Source organism: Amphiura filiformis, chromosome 15, assembly GCF_039555335.1.
Source record: "Amphiura filiformis chromosome 15, Afil_fr2py, whole genome shotgun sequence".
Taxonomy (NCBI): Eukaryota; Metazoa; Echinodermata; class Ophiuroidea; order Amphilepidida; family Amphiuridae; genus Amphiura; species Amphiura filiformis.
This window is the reverse complement of record NC_092642.1, coordinates 47806488-47830375: the sequence shown is the minus strand read 5'-3', so window position 1 is coordinate 47830375 and position 23888 is coordinate 47806488. Positions and strand designations below refer to the sequence as shown.

Sequence of the window (23888 nt, the reverse complement as noted above, 5' to 3'; positions counted from 1 at the left end):
GATGTGCCTCGGCCATGTTAAAAGTAGGGGGCATTCAGGTCAAATGTACAATACAAAAATATGGGGTCATTCAGTACACAACCTGAATAAAAATGGGGTCATTCGGTATGAAACTTTGAAAAAAGGATGGTCATTGGGGTAACAAAAAGTAAAATGGGGGGTCATTGAGTACAGGATTGCCAAAAGAGTATCATTAAGTACACATAAATAAGTGCCAAACTGCGTAAAAACAACTTGGCCACCTTGGAAATGTGAAAAATCTCATTATTTCTGGAGGAGAACACAAATACCACCTAAATTTGGGAATTGAAAGGGGGGGTCATTGGGTATAGCAGGAAATAGAAAAAGGGGGTCATTGAGTACATGGATTTTTTTTTAAGGGGGTCATTGGGTAATAGGTAGGACCATAACACAAAAAGGGGGTCATTGGGTACAAGCCGGTTTGAAAAAGGGGGTCATTCCCGAGGCACATGATGCGTATCCACTATGGAAGTGCCCCCCCCCCCGGGGCTGACTCAAGTGTTTTACAATTGGTAGTAAAATTTAAAACATGCACTGCAAAAACAGTGTCTAGATATTAAACACCATATATTCTAGGCACCATCTTGTCCTCGATTTGTAAACATGTCTAAATGCTAAACATGTTTAGTAATTTGATGCCTTGTGTTTAAATATTAAACACTTGATGTTTTTGAAGTTTGACATTTGTGTTTAGATTTTACATGTGTATCGAGGACAAAAAAAGTTCTATCTCTAGACACAGTTTTTGCAGTGTAGGGCCTACCTTTGGTCAATTAACACAAACTGCAACTGTATTGGAATTGGAATTGAATTGGAATTGAAATGAATGCTCAGAATTGAATTGAAATTGATTAGCTGTTAATTTCACTGCATTGGATTGGAATTGAATTGAAATGATTTTGAAAATGAAAAATTGAATTGGAATCGAATTGAATTAATTCTAAAGCAAGGTGGATTGAATTGGAATTGAATAGCAAGACTCCAGGTGTAGAAAGAATTGAATTTGAATAGAATTGAAATCAATTTTCTGGAGTGAAATAACAATAGTGTACACCTCGTTTTGGTATACATACTCTTTTTTTGTTATTTGCCGCGCTGGCTGTCACGCACGTGCTCACCAAAGGTAACTATAAGGCTGACATTAGGCCTACTAGGCCTGATTTTCATGTGACACAGATTACGCAATCTGTTCACACAGATTACGCATATCTGTTCCCACATATTACGCAATTTGTTCACACAGATTACGTAATCTGTTCCCATAGATTATAATCTGTTCCACAGATTACGCAATCTATTCCCATATATTACGCTATCTATTCCCACAGATTAGGCAATTCTCTGTTCCCACAAATTACATGATCTGTGGGAACCTTGATTACGTAATCTGACAGATTGCGTAATCTGTGGGAACAGATTATAATCTGTTGGAACAGATTACGTAATATGTGGCAGATTGCATAATCTGTGGGAACAGATAACGTAGGTCTATTCTGTTCCCACATATTACGCAATCTGTGGGAACAGATTACGAACTGTGGGAACAGATTATGTAATCTGTGGGAACAGATTATTACGAAGCTGACATGTCTGGCATTACTAGACCCAGTTCATTTCCTGATATGTCAGCCTTCAGTAACTTGGAAAGGTCTGGTTTAGTGAAAATATTTTTTTAAAAAAAAAAAAAAAAATATTTTCACTAATTAGTAGGGCCTATGATAAAAGGTAAAAAAAAATATTTTCAAGCGCACTATTAAAATATATTTTCACTATTAAGTATGATAAAAAGGTAAGAAAATATTTTAAACTCACCACCAAAAATATATTTTCACCATTTAGTATGATAAAAAGGTTAAAATATATTTTCCCTGCCCACCAAAAAATATTTTCACTATTAAATATGATAAAAAGGTAAGAAAATATTTAAAACTCACCACCAAAATAATATTTTCACCATTTAGTATGATAAAAAGGTCAAAATATATTTTCCCTGCCGACCAAAAAATATTTTCACTATTAAATATGATAAAAAGGTAAGAAAATATTTTAAACTCACCACCAAAATAATATTTTCACCATTTAGTATGATAAAAAGGTAAAAATATATTTTTACTGCCCACCAAAAATATATTTTCACTATTTTAGTATGATAAAAAAGTAAGAAAATATTTTTCCTGCTCACCAAAAAATATTTTCACTATTAAATATGATAAAAAGGTAAGAAAATATTTAAAACTCGCCACCAAAATAATATTTTCACCATTTAGTATAATAAAATGATCAAAATATATTTTTTGCTGCCCACCAAAAACATATTTTCACTAATAAGCGTGATAAAAAGGTCAAAATATATTTTACTGCCCACCAAAAATATATTTTCACTACTAAGTAAGTTAAAAAGGTAAGAAAATATTTTTTCTGTCCACCAAAAATATATTTTCACTATTAAATATGATAAAAAGGTAAGAAAATATTTTAAACTCACCACCAAAATAATATTTTCACTATTTAGTATGATAAAAAGGTACAAATATATTTTTCCTGCCCACCAAAAAATATTTTCACTATAAAATATGATAAAAAGGTAAGAAAATATTTCAAACTCACCAAAAAATATTTTCACTATTAAATATGATAAAAAGGTAAGAAAATATTTAAAACTCGCCACCAAAATAATATTTTCACCATTTAGTATAATAAAATGGTCAAAATATATTTTTTTGCTGCCCACCAAAAACATATTTTCACTAATAAGCGTGATAAAAAGGTCAAAATATATTTTACTGCCCACCAAAAATATATTTTCACTACTAAGTAAGTTAAAATAGTAAGAAAATATTTTTCCTGTCCACCAAAAATATATTTTCACTATTAAATATGATAAAAAGGTAAGAAAATATTTTAAACTCACCACCAAAATAATATTTTCACTATTTAGTATGATAAAAAGGTAAAAATATATTTTTCCTGCCCACCAAAAAATATTTTCACTATAAAATATGATAAAAAGGTAAGAAAATATTTCAAACTCACCACCAAAATAATATTTTCACCATTTACTATGATAAAAAGGTAAAAATATATTTTTTGCTGCCCACCAAAATATATTTTCACTATTTAGTATGATAAAAAGGTCAAAATATATTTTACTGACCACCCAAAATATATTTTTACTATTTAGTATGATAAAAAGGTCAAAATATATTTTTAATGCCCACCAAAAATATATTTTCACTAATAAGTGTGATAAAAAGGTCAAAATATATTTTACTGACCACCAAAAATATATTTTTACTATTTACTATGATAAAAGGTCAAAATATATTTTTGCTGGCTACCAAAAATATATTTTCACTAATAAGTGTGATAAAAGGTGAAAATATATTTTTTAATGCCCACCAAAAATATATTTTCACTATTTAGCATGATAAAAAGGTCAAAATATATTTTTCACTGTCACAAAAATAAATATTTTACTATGACCCTTCCGGGGCTTCGTAGGAAATAGAAATTTTTGTTCTTTTTTTCCGAAATTGTTTTTTTTTTAATTGTTTTTTCCGAAATTATTTTTTTTCCGAATTTTTTTTTTCCAACATTTTTTTTTTGAAATTTTTTTTCCGAAAATTTTTTTTTGTGAAATTTTTTTTTTTTTTTTTTTTTTGAAATTTTTTTTTTTTTTTTTTTTTGAAATTTTTTTTTTTCCGAAATTTTTTTTTTTTTGAAATTTTTTTTTTTCCGATTTTTTTTTTTTTTCTTAATTTTTTTTTTTTCCGAAATTTTTTTTCCGAATTTTTTTTTCCGAAATTTTTTTTTTGAAATTTTTTTCCGAAATTTTTTTTTTGAAATTTTTTTTTTTTTTTTCCGAAAATTTTTTTTTTGTATTTTTTTTTTTTCTTTATTTTTTTTTTTTCCGAAATTTTTTTTTTTCCGAATTTTTTTTTTTCCCCGAATTTTTTTTTTCCCGAATTTTTTTTATCAAACTCAGTGACAATAAACTTGATGAGAAGAGTAACATTTTGGAATATTTTGCATGGATCAGGTCAAAGGTCAGCTGGGGTCAAATCTTCGAATTTCAATATCTGGACATCTGTAAGGGTACGGGGCTCAATCTCGGCGACAACCTCATGACCAGGGAACATGTTGGAACATTTTGCGGGGGGGCAGGTCAAAGGTCAGCTGGGGTCAAATCTTCGAATTTCAATATCTGGACATCTGTAAGGGGTATACGGGGCTCAATCTCGGTGACAACCTCATGACCTGTGGAACATATTGGAACATTTTGCACGGGTCAGCTCAAAAGACATCATTCTGGGGCCAAATCTTAGAATTGCGTTATATGGACATCTGTAAGAGGTACAGGGCTCAAACTCGGTGACAACTCATGACCAGGGGTGAATTATGGAACATCTTGCAGGGGTCTGGTCAAAGGTCATCTGGGTCAAATCTTAGAATTGCATTTTCTGGACATCTGTGAGGAGTACCGGACTCAAAACTCGGTGACAACAAGCCTCATGACAGGGGAACATTTTTGGAACATTTTGCAGGGGTCAGATACCTCCACAACACCAACATGCCCCAGCTAGGTTTGTGGTCTATGACCACCATTTGCCTCTAGTTGAGTTTACAATTGAATACATGAATACAAAAGCCACCTAAGTCCATGCGAAGTTATTTTGAAAGAAAAACCTGTGTATCATTTTAATTCCTTCAGTTAGATTTACCTGGTCAATATGGTAAGTTTTACGTGCAAATGAGTGGATTAACCTGTATTAGGTATGACGATTAGCATTTCAGGGACTTCGTGGGGTTCATTTTAAATTTTGGACTTAGGTGGTTTTTTGAATCATATACAAAGACAACAATGTTAGAATGAGATTACCACTAGTAAGATAATACAAAATAAAGCACACAGGTATGTATAATGTTGATAAGCATATTCTGCCATGTAATATAAACCACACACTTTCCTTTATTAAACCCATTTTTTGTTCAAAAGTCATTATCCAGCAATGAATGTGTTACAAGTGGACTTTTATACATACTGGATTTCAATCAATGTGTTACAAGACTCAAATCATGGAATTGGGTGATTCTTTCATACATGCTATTTTTCACATGCCCAATAGACACAGAGGATGAATTTGAGTTGTTCTTTCATGCATATAACAGGCCTATGTATAGCAACAATTTCCCATGCTTAACTCAATTTGGCCAAAGTATGGACTTAGGTGGCTTTTGTATTCATATATTCAATTTAATGCCGGTTCTTCCTATATACGTAGGAGAAAATAGTATTTGTCTTTTCAAAACACCTTTGATAAAGTATGTGCTATATTATTCAATTTGATAATAAATATTTTATAATAGCTTTCATTCAGATCAGTCTTTCACCATATTGGAGAATAATTGTGTTTTTTAATTCACCAAATAAGCATAAGTAGCAAACTTATTTTTGACCCATGTATTTTAGAAATAATATTTTATCAGGCTCGTTTTAAAGTACAATAGAAAAGTGTACTAATAATGGTTGTATGCTATTTGAACAGTATAATGGACATACGCGTAAAGTGAAAAATCTGCGGGAAAGTGAAAAACATGCAAAGTACAGTTCATAATGGCAAATAGTTCAATGTTAATAAAAATAATCTAAGCAGTATATATTTGATTAGATTTTATGCATTTCGCCATAACCCCTTTTGCCTCACTGTAGTCTCTCATCTAATTTCATTAATGTGTCAAAAATATGTTTTTGAAAACCTCTAACCTTTCTGTTCTTAAATTCAAGAGTGAAAGTAATTCGTTGCCCTCTCAGTCGCGGAATTGAAATTGAATTTAATGAAATGGAATCTGCCGTCATCACGACGTTGTATGCACCCACCTCAAGCAAAAATTATTGCCTTGCCAAATGCTTATTGTCTATATCACTAAAGAAAATGATGAGTTTGCTAGTAATGATAATTCCTTGAATTTTTCTCCGGCTCACTCAAGTAGTAAATACATTGACGGAAAAATTACACATCTGGACAAAAATGACACGATTTATGAAACAGGAATGCGTGAATAATTTACTCTCAACGTTCTTAAGTACGAATTCAATACATCCATTCAGCTCAGCGTAGAGCTTAAGGCTAAATTCTTGCTTTTAAGCAATTTAACATGTTTTAAAATTTCAAGCTTTCAAGATGAAAAAAAGTACTCTCCTTGTGTTGAAAGGTGATCTTTTCATTTCTAGTATTATTTACTTCACTGCCCGATAAAAAGTATTATTAGGGATAAAAAGAACCGGCATATTTATATAAATATACAAGCGTGATTTTGTGCGATCATATGATTTAAGTTACTTACCTTTACTTTCTATATTTTACAACAATAACGCAATGACATTTAGATGAAGGGTTTAATTTACACAGTTGGGAACAAATAACGATTATGATTTGAATATCTTTCAACACCAATTTTAGAGAATATCATTATTGGTGCAAAGTCACCAGGTGAAATAAAACTTAAAAAGCCTAAAAACAAATGATGAATAATATTAATTATTTAAACTGGTGAAGTACTCTTGGTTTACATAACAAAATCCATACATGGTTGACAACTCGGACTGCTCAGGGTTAACTTTAATCAGTCCAAAATAAGTGCCCTTGGTGCATATTGATATACGCAATTTCACATTTTCGTTATTTTGTATGGGTTTTTGGACAATGTAACTGTTACAGCTGTACTAACCGAAGGCTTGTACATTAACTAATAGATAGCTGACATTATACTAGCCAGAAGATTTCCATTGAGAATTAGTTCCATTTACATTCAGGTAGTAAATGGTCAAAGTTAATGCAATCTACTAATGATTCATTAAGCTAAATTGAGCTGTGCTAAACAGACTGTTGCACATGCGCTTTACATAATCCTATTTCCAGGAGTTGTGAGCTTATAATCAGTGCAATTTCCATTTATCTATTTATCAAGGCGACGTCCTTCTTTAATACCCTTATAGTGATTTGACCAATCATTGTCTTTCAGCTATCAGTATTATATTTGAAGGAGCGAGAATAAATAAATAAAAAACATTCACAATAGCCCCATAATTGCACGAGTCAACATTTTAGAGGCTTTAGTTGTAAGACTGTCTTTATATGATTTATAGCATTCGGATCCTTAAATTAATTTATGCATTAAAAACACATTTTAAAATCATTTTATAGTTGATTTATTGCTTACTGTCATCATTATAATTATTATATGATTCTTTGGTTCCAAACATTTTAAAGTAGTCTAACCGAGTTTGAATCCTATGATTAGATAATCCCTATCTCCTGTGTGTATCGTATTTCCTAGATTTACCGTATAGGAACCCAATTAGAATTAAAATAACGTTATCTTCTTCGCCGAAGCTGTTATTGCAGAATGTTAATATTCGATTATTTTATTGACTTCTTAATCAACTATTATTTTGTATTTCAATGTCACCCATTCCTGTGTAAATTACACTAATATAATATAACCCTAAATCACAACTGCTTTTTCAACATCATCTTTTGAAAGAATTTCCTTTGAAAAGAAAAAGGAACAATTTAGTATCGTTTATTCCATTTGATTGTGGCAGCTGATATTGTAAGTCTGTTGTTTGGATAAGGTCAGTATGCAATATATTCTTGATTTATACACAAACACACACGGGGGATTGGTTGAGGCGATTTCTTGCATGTTATTTTACTTGCATGTCTCCTAATCTTCTCTGCCAATTGCGTTGAGTAAATTACTGGCGTATGTGAATGGAGCATCCACTGAATTTCACCGTAATAGCTTCCCGTTTACCTCGCGGCTTGAACCGCTGATGGTAAAATCCGATAGAACTTATTTGTCTAATTAACATTTTCAGAGGAGAGGATTTTATATAAGATGGCCCAGTAATATAGAACATGCCTGCGAGCGTTGAGACTAAGTCCCTCCGCCTTCTTCTTTGCTAGGACAAAGTCTAAAAATTCAATCTATAGACTACCTTCATATCATTGGGATTCACTTACCATTATACAAAAAAAAGTCTGATTCGGAAGGGAATTGTGACAATGTATAAATGTATAAACGGTTTGCAATTAACATTGTTTGAGAAAATATTCTTTTTCTTTAGTATTATTGCAATCCAGGTTATAAAGAGCACTTCGTCTGATGGCAAAACTAACGCCATCGGATGATATTGTGCGGCATCTATAGTCACATAGAAGATAAGATAGGAATAGTTTTGGCTACCATTTTTGTTTGATGTAATTTTGTTAATGTCGCTGCTTTTATGTACATAAAATTAAGATCCACTTATCTCAGCATGTCATGTGGTTCAAATGTCATTAAATTGTATAAAGCGAAAATTTTTTCAGAGCTATGTTATTCTATTTAGCGAAGCACTAGGCGAATCTGTGATCCTTCCTCAGGGCGTCAGCGTTGTTTTGTAACAAATTATACACAGGTGCACCAACGGTAAATACATTCATCATTAATGAAAATAGGCGTGGATCACCCGCAATTTATCTGTATTTTGCTGTTATATTGTAATGGATTATGACTTTCAGCTTTGAGTCTGCCGACTTAAGTACGGCTAAAAGGCACAGGCGTAGATCGGGGGCATGGGGGGCATGGGGGTAGATCGGGGGGACATCCCCCAATCCCCCAATCGATCATCCCCCAACATTTTGCCAGAGGAGATGGTCCATACAAAACATCCCCCAATGTTGACAGATGTATGTGGTTTTTGACCAAATTAACCTCATATTGGGCAATTTTAGCCCCAAAAGTTCAAATTTTTGCACGCTTCGCGCAAATTTATTCCACTTTTGCACCATATTTCAACAGTTAAGCTTCAATATGGCAAATTTTTTCGCGCGCTCGCATTTGTATCATAAACTTATTCTGTGCCACGAAGGTGCTGGATTCACTATACTTTTCTATAATCTATAATTGTTTTCCAACCCCATCCCCCAATGTCAAAAAGAAATCTACGCCACTGATAAAAGGTCTTGTAAAACACTCACTCGGACTCTCATGATTTCCCATCTCGTAAGTTAACTTGGACCTATTTTGCCGAAATTGTCATAACCTTAATAACGCAAGATACTAATTTCACGACTGTTTTGACAAACATTTTTAAGACAATACAATTATGTAAATATTTGACTATAAATAAACCTTTGAGTTGTGTTTTTATTTGGACACCCTGTACTTTTTGAAACTGCTTCATTTAAAACCATATGAACGCCGATTAGTGATCCAAGAAAGTAATTTCACATCGAAAGATTGCATTGCCTATTTTTTTGCAAGTGACCTTGATTATGATAATGTACAAAATAATAGATTGCGATAATTGAAGTTCATAAGAATATTGAAGCATGTTGCCCTAACAGCTCCCAACTTTGCTATAAAGCTTGATCTATAAAATATTTAAATGACTTTGTGTCTGTGCATGAAAGTTTATCCCTTGCATGCATAGAATTATTTATGACATTGACGGGTCAAATTTTGCTCTTGGAGATGTGTTCTTGCACGCATCACTTCCTGTGATCATCAATAATTCCTGTTCCTTAAAAGTGGTCAATAAATTATAAGCGAATTCATCTCTCTCATTCTTGCTCACATTTTCTCTCTCTGTATCTCTCTCTGTATCTGAGTCGTAGGGGAAACGATGTAAACAAGACATCATTAGGATGCATGGCCCACAATTGTACTACAATAAGTGTTTTGTGTTTGTTAAAACAAAACCTAGATGCTGGGAGTAACCTGCAGCGCTATGAATTCACAGAAAACAAAAACAAATCAATATGAGGATAAATTATAGTAAATTGAAATGACCCAGCTGGGGTAAAGATTATTGAACAAGCATGGACACGATATTCTATTGCATTTAATTATGTCTGATCCTATCAGACACTGAATTACAAGGGGATAATTACTTTTTGGTAGATGTTTACATCATCGCAAAATTATATTATATAGAGCATTGCTCTCTCTTCTTTGAACACCATCTTCAGATCTTTCATACATTTTTTTATTCTGTCTCTAAATAAGGGTCTCAATCTATAAGAAGGCTTATACGTTGACAAGTGTTTTTCTCCGTATCCCATTATTATCTCATCACTTTAAGACTTCGTACGCCTCTTTGATGCGTCTCTCTGCCTGGTGTGTATTTCCGGAGAGACCAACTTGAGATTAAAACTGTCAAGTTTTATAACAATTTTTATTTGATTCTTCAAAAATGTAAAATTTCCGATAAAGGACTATAAGCAGAAAAGTTTAGGCTAAATTGCATCTAAATTGTTAAAGTTGTCACCTATATTTTGAGGGTATGCATAGCGATAATGATGCATGGTCTACTGCAGACCTTTCTATAAAGCCGAAGGGAATCTTGTCGCTATATATTTGCTTGAAAGAATCGTTCAAAATACAGCATAATAGATTGACAGAGGCGATATTGTTACTTGGTTTAGTGTTTTTGTGGAATCAACACACAAAATATAGTATACACGTAATAAAATGGGTGGGTCGTCTTAAAGTCATCATGGCTTGTTTAAAATCTCATTCAAATTTGTTCTTCAGACAATCTATATTTTAGGTATTTATTCGGCTAATTATAGCTTGCGTTGTTTTATGAAAAGGATTAAGATTAATTTTAAAACCAAATTTTTTTATAAAAATGAGTCGCTATGAAACCTGCGAAATGACAACTTTGATTAGAGAATTTTTACAGTTTGATAATTTCAATTATTGATATTAAAAACCAACGTAGTTGCATCAATATCGCGCAAAGTAAAAACACAGTAATTGTTATACTACGCTCGTATGTACATAACATTTATAGACCCACTTCGATCTAAAAAGTACGTGTTTGAAGATGTTACCAATGTTTTCTGTATTACATCAGCACCTGTATTAAGAAAATGTAACAAACTGACTAAAGTATTGAGTAGGGGATATACCGGGTACAGTCAGTGATAGAGTAATAAATTCAAAATTATTGTAGGACCATATGTAAACTGAGCTCAAAAAGAAACTGATATTTTTCACAAGGTCATATCTAAAAATCCTGTCCATGATAATTCCCAAAGAGTAAGTGGAATAGTGTGGAACGAGACCTGTTTCTTGAAGAAAGCGTGTGAAAAGCAGAAAGCATGCAGCACCGTTTTGGAAATTATCATCTGTGCAAGGATTTTGTAAGCAACCTCGCAAATCTCTGTTGCTGGGTCCCAATTATTGGGCAGTCTTTTCAATAATTCTTATGTTCTTGGTATATTTGTACAATATCCTATATCAGTGTGACGTTTGCACTTCATGTTAGCTGGTCTGTCTCTATGCAGTCACGAATCATTGGCCCCTAGCTTCTACATTCACGCGTGTGCTGCAAACCATAAACGGGAACAATGAGACACAAACATGTCACACAAAGGAGCCTGTCCCATGATATATGTATTCTAGAAATACTCGTTACATGCGCACAATTTATTTCGTGACATCTTAAAAGAAAAGAAAGATTCGTGTTTTTGATATCGTCAAAAATGTCGCCAAAAGACATTTTAATATTGTATTTATAGGTCGAGACTTAATAAACACGCGTCGTGAAATGTACTTAAAATAATATGAACTGTCATCACTATAGCATTGGGAATCTTCAAGACATGTAGACGGATTTATGAGAGTTATAATATTGAATTTAAAACTGTATGTGTATGTGATCACTTGTATGTAATTTAATTGATTAAATGTATATATTTTATCGTGTTTGTTTTATATTATAGAGAGACGATTTGTGATTGGATTCTTTCTAGAGTCTATGCTATTATAGGATGGAAGCTCGCTAGCCGCGGAGCGCCGGCCACAAGTTGATTGACTGCATCTATATCTTGACAAGGCCTCAGTTTTATTACTCCGAGTTACCAAGCATAAAGCTAGGCAGGACAAAGTCGATTGCTTTGGTGCCATAGAGAATTAATGCCATAAGGCACACCATTGCCACTTGACCGAACGGACTCACTGCAGGGACCAACTGATTGATTTTGGAACTTATCAAGCAAAATAGCAAGGAAATAAATCATCATTACTTCGCTCCATGTGTTATTGTATGGATCTGTCTGCTGCAAGGGAATATAAAAACGTTGAATGTGTTAGTAACTAATCCAGCGCTGTTTGTAGCCGTTCAAAATGGAGCAAGGAGAATTATATGTACCACCTAAGCCCGCTGGTTGGGTGCCTCCCCCCGGGATGGTACCCAGAACACAACCACCAGCTTATAATATAGGACAGCCGCAATGTCCTTTGTATCCTGCAACAGGACCTCCTCCACCCGCACAGGTGAGTAAAATCAGGATGCAAAATACTGTATCCAGTGGGACAACTTTTCCCTTTAACAATGTTTATTGAGACAAGAGCGATTCGGGTTTAAATAAGGCTGCTGTATCTCCTAAAGCTAGCATGGCTAAGGTGTGAAATGTGTTCCTCATAACAATCCACCATACGCTTATGAGTTCACCGTTTTCTTTAGTTCTTGCCTGTTTTCGTTAAGTATTCGTAACTGTGGGTAATTTTAAAATACAGAAATTTACCTGACTGCCTTGAACAAGGGGCCATTTAAACTGATTGGATATAACGTAGATGGAAGAGAATGACAGACTGTGTCATGTCGTCAGTATTTATTAAAGAAGCAAGTGAGGCCCTTATAAACATAAGACAATGACTGTGATTTTATACTATTACGTTTTCTGCAATATGTCTGCCGATAGAAGCATCAAAGCTCTGGATAAAATGAGTAACAGCATACTTCGGGATATTACATGTAGGGCCTACTAAGAAAGAAGTGGAAGACCGAAGATTTTGATTATTTCACCAATTTGCTTGTATAATTCGGATTCTAATTTTCCATTTATCGGATATCATACGGGAATGATAGTCAGCCCTAGAACTAACGTTATTTTACATTATTTCGTATTTGTGCGAAATAAAGGGAGGGATCGCAAAATTAAAATTATCAACTTCAAATGGCGATGTTAATGACATATTTGCAAACAAACATATAAACAAGCAAAACACTTAGATCACAGTTAGCGCAAGTAGGGTGTGTGTGTTGATGTGGAAGCAACCTCTTTTCCTCAATATTATTGTGTTTTTATATATATTTAAAAAAAGTGTCTAATACTGCCATAGTATAAGTTTTGTAGTACATTTAATCATTTACAAAATAATTTACAACATTTCCACAAAGCGTGATCATGATCATCATCGCCATCAACGATATCCAACGACTTTATCAATGTTTACCACTCACAAAACATTTAAAGTGCTCCATATTTATTAGATTCAGTACAAAAATAGAGTTAACATTGTAGAGGTATTATAAACATAATAAGAGGTTTATGTTTGCTTAAAACGTATGGAATAGACCGTTTGTTGTTTCAATAATGAAAGTATTACGGAGTAGACGTAAGCAATATCCATTTGGTGTCACTCTCAGTAGAGTACCTGGCCTCACTTGTGTAACCGGAATATGTCATTCTTAAAAGCTATGACACGTGATACCGGGATGGCTCATTTTTCTTTTCATTTTGCTTACCCTTCACTTCACAATTTCCTCTTTTGAATCTCGTGCTTTCATCTAATGTCAACAGCTCAAGGATTTGTTTGATCTGAAATATAATGGAGATTTGATTATTTTGCAATATGCAGGTTACTTGAATGCAATTTTTTCAATATTATGATATCAAATATATAATAAATATGTGAACCTCAGATAATATATAATAAATTACTTTATTTTCTGTTTGTAATGTACTAATAAGGTATTAGTAATTTCAATAATAGTCATATTGAGAAAGATACAAAAATAATCCCAATTATAATGCATTTTCCCTGAAACTTGAGCAGGTCTGTGAATGAAGTTATTGATAAACATGTATGTGTACCCAAAATAACAAAATCTCTACCAGGTTTAACTACGACATAAGTCGTTTAACTACATGTACTATCATTATTATATGAACCCAAAGGACATGGTGACTTGATTCGCCTACCGGTGTAGGTGAGTCGCTTTATAAACATTTTTACCCAATCACAAATTGGCGCCCGATAAACCCCGCACAGGTCTTAACCTCCACACAATTACCCCAGGAAATGGCAACTAAATAACTCTATTTAACAATCTTTAATCAATGAAATGATTGCATAATAACGCCTTTAACATTACGTTATACTGCCAATGAATTCGTAACTTCAGTAAGTATATGTAGGTCGCTTTAACCGTTTATAAACTTAAAGGAAGCACCCAAACGAAATGGTGCATTAATGGACCTACATATGTATGTTGCTTTATAACCATAATTTTTTGACCAATGAAATTAACATCTACCAAACATAATTGCATTCCTTTAAATAATGGCCATTTTCCTAAACCATTGATTGTACGCCAAATGTAGAATATTTCAGTCGAAGCAAAATTTATTTCTGCGCATTATGACACCTCATTTGTTCCAATGGTTCCAATATTGATGCCGCAGCGTACATTTTAATGAAAGTTGCATCAAAATCTTATTGCCTTGTCTTCAGTATTTATTGAAGGAAATCTTATCAGCTGATTCAGCTCTAATTGGATTATTCTTTTTGTTTCATGCAAGGGGATCAAAACATGCGATAATCAATAACAATTGTTATTATGCATATCAGTGATTATTATTCACGTAATGTCAAATAATTGAAACATAAAGATTTCAATGTTGTTTTCTGACTAACAAGGTCCTAAATGGCCTACAATTGCAAGTTGTCCTTTCAGTGGTAAAGTTAGATTCAAATTTACTGATTGAGAGGTTTAATATAGGATTTAGTAAACAATGACCACTGATGTGAATAATGACATTTTTTATTGATTATTACATGTCTTGACCTCACCCAAATTCACGCAAGAAGATTAATCCAATGAGCGCAGATAACAATTTCGTCTATGGACACTGAATACAAGGCCACAGGACTTTGCTGCAACTTTCAAATCTTGAGTTTGAATTTCATTTAAATGTACGCTGCGACATAACTTTGGGACCATTGCAACAAACGAGGTGTCATAAAGCGCAGAAATAAATTCTGCTTTGACTGCATATTCCATGGCCTTTATTTAGAGGGGGTAGATGTTTAGTTACTTTATACCATGCATGTTCCAGGTGACTTTAACCCGATGTTAATATCAAATGAAATGACTTCCCACAAACCCTGCTCAGGTGCTAACCACCATAATTTTCAGTGGAAATGGTAACTCAATAACCCATTGTAGGTCGCTTGATTTACTCAATGAAATGGTTGCTTATAATAACTCTACTGGACGCCTTTACCATTACGTATGAATTTGTAACTTTAGTAACTCTGCAGTTCACTTCCCGGGTTCACTTTAATCACCATACAATTACTGCCCAATAAAATAGTGACTTAATAACCCTCTCGTGTTCATGTTTATAAAGGGTGCACTGATTATGTCCACTTTTAGCCATTGGCAAATATATATAAAAGCTGAGCTTGCTTGTTCATCGTTCCTCAATGGCCCTGTCTTAGCGTGTTCATTTAACTTCTTGATATCGTCGTTTCTTTATCCATGTTTACAAACGGACATTTAGGCTTGTATAACGCTGACTTTCCGTGCCCAATGGCCAAAGTCACTATTATACTCAACACCAGTAAAATGATCCTATCACTAAATCATAGCAGACCATTAAAACAATTTTTAAACACTCAATTGCGCCTTGACATTTAATGTCTTGTTTAATATAGAAGAGATATTGTTATTGTCTTAGTATGAATGACACGCACACACCTTCATGTACCTAAACTAGAGAAATTTATGTACAAAATAGTACCCATAGTTTCGCTGAAAGTTGATAATATCCTTGAGGACGTTGAACAAACAAGTTTAATATAAGATGAAAATTTACGTATTGTGCTTGAAATATGTGATTGTGAATATATCATTATTCTAATATGACTAACTTGATATGGTGGATTCAATGTTAAACCAGGTGGTTTCTTGGTAACAGAGTGTGTAGCTTACCAAGCGATACTTACAAAGCGATATATAATTATGTAAGTCGCAAACGATGTTGATTCCTGCTCAGATCGTGGTGGTTTTCATAGCATCCCCTTGCAAATAAACCAATACATTGTATTTCTCAACACGAGAATACCACGAACTGAGGCAATATAATACATAGTAGATACTTGCGAAAGTTGATTAGTTCAAAATCATATGGAGTCTGAAATCAAGTGCTTGAAAGGGGTCATTGCAAAGTTTATCCTTTACAATTTTCAGCATTATTATCAAAGAGTATCCAAATGAGAGTACATGTATGAACGAAGATTACGAAACAAATGGAGTGTGCTAAGAAGACGAAAGAAAATCATCAGAACATCCTTTAACATTAAGTATATTTGTTTTAGTTGTCGGCTCCGAAGTGGGAGAAAGAAATTAGGTTAACCCTTTTCTTACTATATGCGCTACAGGTACACTCCCAATTCGTTTACTATCACTAAATACAGCACCAATTGACTTGAGGTAATTGAGGTACAATTCTTTGCAAAGGGTTAAGAGGGTCGTATCAATTTCTAAGCCCTCTTTAAGCAAAGACATTGTTCATTGACTTTACAACCTTATGACAAAACAGGTGAAAATAGTAACTTTTTGCACAAGATTTACAATTTAATGAGAATTGGTCATTGTTCTTTGCAATGAATCTAGTATATGGACAATATAAGTGTGCTCTTTCATTCAACGTCATAAAATAAGGGTCAACCGGGGTTTTGACTTTTAAAACCTACATCTTGGTCAAAAACTTTTTATACAGATTTACCACATTCGTTTTGCTATAAAACATTGGATTGCGTCATCTGTTGACGTAATGAATAAAAAAGTTTTAGCAGGAAGTGTTAGCTTTCGTTCGATATAAAAACTTTTCTGATTGGATGAAGGGAACATTCGGGGTTTCGACACAAAACCAATCACAGATGCCATATTTTCTACTAGTCACCAGCTACAAGCTCACGAAGCTCTTATGATGCTATACACTCAACCGTGTAGTGTAAACACAGACTGTGTAGAGACAAGGCAATGCTAGGGTAACTCCTCACCTGAGAAATATGTTTACTCAGGTGTATGGAGGTAGAAGCATTTTTACGAGAATCGTTTTGTTGCAAAACATATGGATATGCAAAACTTTGAGAATAAGTGTGATAAAGAAGCCCAATGATTTTTATTTATTGGTCTTAGGAAATATTGTTTAATTATTCGGATATTTGTACGGTTTTCTAGCTATGAGTTTGCAATTGTGTTTTTTGCTTTAAAGTCTTTTCTATAAGTCACTGGAAGGTCACAACACATTTTATTCCAAACTGTAGTATATCTATGGAAAAATGATAAACCCAATACTCTATGCAGGCTCTTGCTTTCATCGCACGTTCTTTTCATAATGGCAATCGTCTGATAATATTCGCATAAGTGGTTAGAACCCTTTCTGATAAGAAATAACAGTAAAAGCATTCCAAGTAGGATTTTGAATATGAATAGACATTAATAACGCTTCCCACATACTTAGTTATCTTTTTTACAACCAAGTAAATAAATTGTAGGGTTGCGGTGAAAAACATTCATATGTTTACATCAGCTTCAAACGCTTTACTTAATGTTCGTTGTATACGTAAGAAGACAATTAATTAATTGGTTTGATAAACACTTTACTTATTAACATGAGTGTCGATCAATATAAACAACATGAATCATGTTTGGCATTAATAAACCCGTCCCATGATACATTCTTGTAAAATACAAGACATTGAAACGCTTTCCGGTCAAAATGTGTGGTAAACATAAGCTGTTTGCCAATAATGCAGTAGGACTGACGTCTATTTATTTATACTGTATCAATATTTCGTTCCTGTATACGTCGGTCCGTTCTTGATTTTGATTAAACGAATGAATTGGTTAACCTAACTTGCAAACTCTTTGAATCCATATGGTAGCACCATAATCGACTGTATTAATGTTGTACTGTTCGTAAACTTGTTGATATGCGTTTGATTAACACTGCCAACCAAAGATATTTGCAAAGTAAAATGAAATGAATATAATAACCTAAATAAATATATAAACTCAAGTTTACGACCAAATTATTTTTGCGAGAAAAACAGGTGGATAGATATCGTGACTGGCAACTTTTACCGATGAAGCACAATTAATTATCATTATTATTATTGTTATTCATGTTCAGTCACAATCAGCATTTTTTTACAAGTACAAAATAGTTGATATCAGAACAACACAATTCCGTTGCTTAGTTAGCAAGGGGTGCCATCAGCTTGAAACATCTTAAGAAGTCATACCTGCTTAAAATCATTGTTGTTTTGAATCATCAATCATATCTGCGACTTAATTTTACTGATTTGATCGTAAGTCTGTAGTGCAATGAGAAAGGAAATTACATAATTAAGGGTATACGATGTATTGTTGCTCGAAGCAGCAACAAAAAAATGTAGTTCGCAGCATCTTGCGAATGGTCGTGAGCTTTAGCAAAAATTGCATTGCTCAATTCACAGCGAGCGTGTAGAAGAATTCAAATATCACAGATAATACTTTTGTAGGTCCTGTGGTTCTTGAGTTATATGTTGTAATGAGGGCTGAAACAACAACACTTTTGTAAAACGTACATAACTCATTAACAACAATAAAAGTTTTGAAAGTATATGATTTGTAGAATGAACTTTTGCAAAACATCAAAGTGTGATTTTTCAATAATATATTGATTCAGATAATGAAAATCGGTTTTTTGGCTGCTTCTACCAACAATACCTCGTATACCCTTAAAGCACTACAAATTGGTTGCACCAGTAAAAACCGCTCGGGTTTCTTTTGGTATAAAATTAATGACATACCCTTACGCTGTCCACATGCATACTTAATATGTGTGATGTCTAATAATGTATTGATTGAAGGAATATCATCATTACGACAGGTGTGATAGTTGATCAACTGTATAACCAAGATCATTTAAACACCTCCTATCCTTGCGCAACCCGTTACATTGATCTTTTAACACTATAATTTTCATCATCTTTCTGCTAACTTATTTGAGATATCCTCTCTATGATCACAAGGTCTATTACCTCGCTTCAAAGCACCATGCTTGTCTGAACTCAAATAGTATCTCCTGTAGATAGCGCTAAATAAGATTCTCATAATGGTAGGCTTTTAGTTGACTGCTGCCGGGTGTTATGTTAAAGGAAAATATACTGTGTATAACAGAAGGACATATTTTGTCTGTGTACCTCGCATTATATGAAATATAACTAAGATTCGCCTTATTAATGCTTTGGGGGTCTTTGTAAATGGAAAGATAATAGCATTATGCATAGGAGGACATTTTGAAATGCAAAATAAGTGCAAGTAAAAAAATAAAGTAACAACAAAATCGCCAATGGCATTCGAATGTATAATGCGGTGGAATTAACTCGCATTCTTTGAACTTGATTATCCTCGTCTCGAAGTTTTAAAACTTGTGTTTGGTTTTTCTAACGTTGTTGGTGTACAATACTATTTTGACATGATTGTTCTGCTTTTCTGTTGTACATTTGCAGGTCATTCATACCCAGGATCCTACAGTGTATCAACCAGAAGACGAATACCCACCGGCATCAGGACAACATACCGTCGTTATAATAGATGGCTACACACAACAACAAAGACTGCAGCAAGATAAAAACCAATGTTGTATGATGACAATATGTGCCTTGTGTTTATGTTGCCTTTTGGATTGATTTCAATGGAGAATTGTTTCTCTACAAGAAATATTTGTCATGAACTTGTTCTCTGCAGTAGTTATCATAATCACTGCCCGAGGAATTAGTGACTCATTTTTATACAATACATATAGCTATAGTCGTGGTCTAGGTGTACCCAAGGTTACGAAATATTATTGTAGTACCTTCTGTAATCATGGTTATGATCAGAACCATCCGTACCTGCAACACCAATAATGAACACATTAAATTGCGAAATTTATTACGTGTAAAATATCATATTTTTCTGAAACTATAGTATTTGTTTATAGATTGAAAAGAAACCCGATCCATTTCCTTTGAATACAAATTGGGTCAAATTTTACCTGAGCTGTTTGCAGGGTTCATAACAGGTTACATCTATAAATTCGATTGGCTTAACGACTTTCTGTCTTGAAAAAGAGTAAAAATTAGGTAGCCACTGAGGTAATATTGTGCTGCGAGCTATCGTCGATGCAGGTAGAGCTAGTAAGACACATGTAGGTCAGATGATGGATTTCCTGAAAAAATTTCTTCCTAGAGGCGAAACAATAGCAGGTGCTTTGTTAGATGGGCATGTGAGCTGCCTTCAAGATGTAGCAGCTTCGTCTACCATCTCATGTAACCTTCGGCCGTCTTACCCACGTAATAGTTACTTCGATTCGCTCAGCAGATCATTTACAAGCAGTTTACAAATATTGCTATGAAAAAGGTTTTTGTAGACTTGATCAAAGACAGTATTTTGAACAAGCAGTTTACAAATATTGCTATGAAAAAGGTTTTGTAGACTTGGTCAAAGACAGTATTTTAATTTAATAAGCATTGTGGTCATCTTTCACTTTGAATGTCTTATGAATACGTCAACCCTTTGGACTAACTGCAATATGTCAACGGATTGTGCTGTATACAATAATAAGATGAAACATTTAACCAGGGTATAGTTTGTATTAACAGGCATACTATTCGTAATTAGTATGTTAAACTTTGTACTATTACTCGAAACTCATAACTTCAACTATCGTAAAACACTTAATCCCGACCAAGGAGTGACAGTTTCTTAACACAAGAAGGGTAAGTTTCAGAGAGATCAAAATAAAATGCTGGTGACAAGACACATTGAAGCTAAAACAAGGTTCCATTTTGATTACGAGCTAACCTAGTAGTCCCGGGCTAGTAGTCCGGCTGCGAGTGGATATGACGTTGTTTTGGTGTCTATAGTTTAGTTTTTGATGGATATTGCTTAGCAAGACCACCAACATCCAAAATAAGTTTACTGGACCTCTGTCAGCATTGGGCATTTTAAGATATGGCGGGCCAAAGTACATACAGAGGTCAAAATTCAAACTGCTCAAAATGCCCAATGCTATTGAGGTCCAGTAAACTTATTTTTGAAGTTCATGGTCTTCAGAAGCAATATGCATCAAAAACAAAACTATGAGCACCAAAACAAGCTTCTGGGGCAAGATTGCGTTTGACAGCCGGAATTTCTACATGCATACTGAATTATACGGCCGAGCGCACACAAGAATACTGTTTGGTGCACTACAGTTTATCTATGGCAACTTAAACTCTGCTCCTCCTCATAATCAATATTTTCTTCTCATATAGATTTAGGCTTCCGATACTTTAATGGTGCCAACTCTTTCTAATTATGCAAGAAGCAAACCTTTTGACAATTCCAAAAGTCCGTCTTTCAACGAAAATACGCTCGTATAACATTATGTTGCCTCATTGCCTCATGCCTCATTTCCAAACTATAAAAATGGCTTCTGCTTTGATATCATGCCACCAAGTGTTTTGGTGTCACCAATTAAAAGTTTATGCATTTAGAAGTAAGTTTGTGCTGTCATTTACATAAGAATGTTTGAAATATGCCCGGGAAATATGAACAGAAAAGCACGTCTTTTGATTGATTTCAACACACCTCCATTACATCTATACCATCAATGAATGGGATTGAAATGGTACTACTTGTGATTTATAGTAAAAGTAGTTAAGTAGCAAGATTAATTACCATAGCGATGTGTCTATACAACCTCGTAGCTGTTTACATTCCCCGCCCAGCACTAAAGTAGGCTGCACTCATCATCACCTGTGTATAACGTGCAATCACTAATTCTAAAGGTGCGAGCGAATATTTTCCAGATTCGGACTAACGCAGTCAGTGTTTTTCAAATTCAGACCAGCGCAGTGTTTTTCAAATTCGGACGAGCGCATTTTTTTTCAGACCTAAGCATTTAAACATTTCTAATTAACTGTGATTCAGCTTCAACTTAAGGCTACATAATATTCTTGCAGGTATTGGTATGGTTTTTTCTCCACACCCATCTCCCCCCCCCCCCCTCAATGCAGTACAGAGAAAGAGAGAGGCAGATAAACAAATTTTAATCTTTATCCAGAGCAGCCAACGCATAGTAATAATTTTCAGAGAGGCAGATAGATGGAAAATACCACTTTACATAATACGTGTATATAAATGTAAACACTAGAGAAAATACCTGCCTAAAGCTGAAGTTGAGTGACTGTTAATCATTTATGCTTAAGTCCAAATAGTACGGCGCTAGTTTGAATTTGTGAACCACTGCGCTAGTCCGAAACATTGAACCAATGCGCTAATTGTCCGAATCTGTGAAACACTGCGCAAGTCCGAATAGTGGTACGAACTAGTGCAGTGTTTTTCAAATTCGGACTAGCGAAGTGTTTTCAAATTCGGATAAGCGTAGTGTGTTTCAGATTCGGACTAGCACTGTGGTTCTCAGTTTCGGACTAGCGCTATATTTTTTAGTTTCGGACTAGCGCCATGCTTTTTAGTTTCGGACTAGCGCCATGCTTTTCCGATTCGGACTAGTGCAGTGTCGGATTCCAGATTAGGACTAGCGCAGTGTATTTCGGATTCGGACCAGCGGCGTGTCGGAATAAGTGCTTTTTAGATTTTTATACTAGCGGCATGTCGGACTGTTGCAGTGGTTCTCATTTTGGACTGTGCATGTTTTTTTTTCGTACTAGCGCATTGTTTTACATTTTCGGACTGACGTACCCCTACATATAGGAAATTTGTGTAGTCGGACTAGCGGCATGTCGAACTAGCGGCGTGTCGGACTGAGCGGTGCACTACAGCGAATATTAGATGTAGAATTCTCATTCATTAATTGAATGATTCCAAAATTACTTTGTTTTGCAGATACCTATTGTTCACACTACATTCTAAAATTCCCATCTACGAGTAATATAATGTTAATAATACAAAACGCATTGAGCAAAATATTTTCAAGATTGTCAAATCTGCATTGCGTGGTCGATAAACAATTTCCAGACCCCAGAGCAGCAGATCCACGATCAGTGCAAATTGAAATTCACAGGCTCTCAGAACCAGATCAGTATGTGTTTTGCAGATAAAGATGACTTTTGTATTATTATGAAGCAATTTTTCATTTTCATTTGGTGTGTTCGCAGACGAATCTTGCTTAGTATCCATGCAATCAATTAGAATTACGCCTTGATTCGACCCATCATTTGTATAATATCGGCAGCATGGCTCAGTACCGCGGGTCTTAATATTGTCTTAGTGCTATCCTACTAATGTGTAGAGCTAATCATTGTAATGCAGTAATTGGATCTTTAATTGGGTCGTTACCTGTGGCAGAAACAGCTTCTACAACAGTGTCGCGGGAAGAATAGCATTACTAGCTATAACATACACAATATAACATATACATATAGGTCAATATATATATCCCAAACATTTTCCTTTGTATTCACTGATAAATGTATAATACCCTCAAGCTTTCATAAATAAGGAGAAACTGTAGTCACGATAGAATTTATTTATTTGTTTATTTATTTATTTATTTATTTATTTATTTATTTATTTATTTATTTATTTATTTATTTATTTATTTATTTATTTATTTATTTATTTATTTATTTTATTGTTTGTTAATAGATATTCATTTACATAATTACTCTTCAAGAATGTCGATTTAAAAGAATGTAATTCTTACACAATACACGTCTATAGAACGCCAATAAAACATTTAAATGTGTGTCACCTCACA

At 34.0% G+C, this 23888-nt stretch overlaps 1 protein-coding gene across 1 annotated transcript; it reads left to right on the top strand.

Annotated features, from left to right (window-relative positions):
• The first annotated feature begins 11842 nt into the window (after window positions 1-11842).
• On the top strand, window positions 11843-22163 carry LOC140171749 (uncharacterized). Its single transcript, XM_072195067.1, has 2 exons — window positions 11843-12354; window positions 19654-22163. The coding sequence occupies exons 1-2, from the start codon at window positions 12205-12207 to the stop codon at window positions 19831-19833; spliced, it is 330 nt and encodes a 109-aa protein (XP_072051168.1). The 5' UTR covers window positions 11843-12204; the 3' UTR covers window positions 19834-22163.
• Window positions 22164-23888: the final 1725 nt, after the last annotated feature.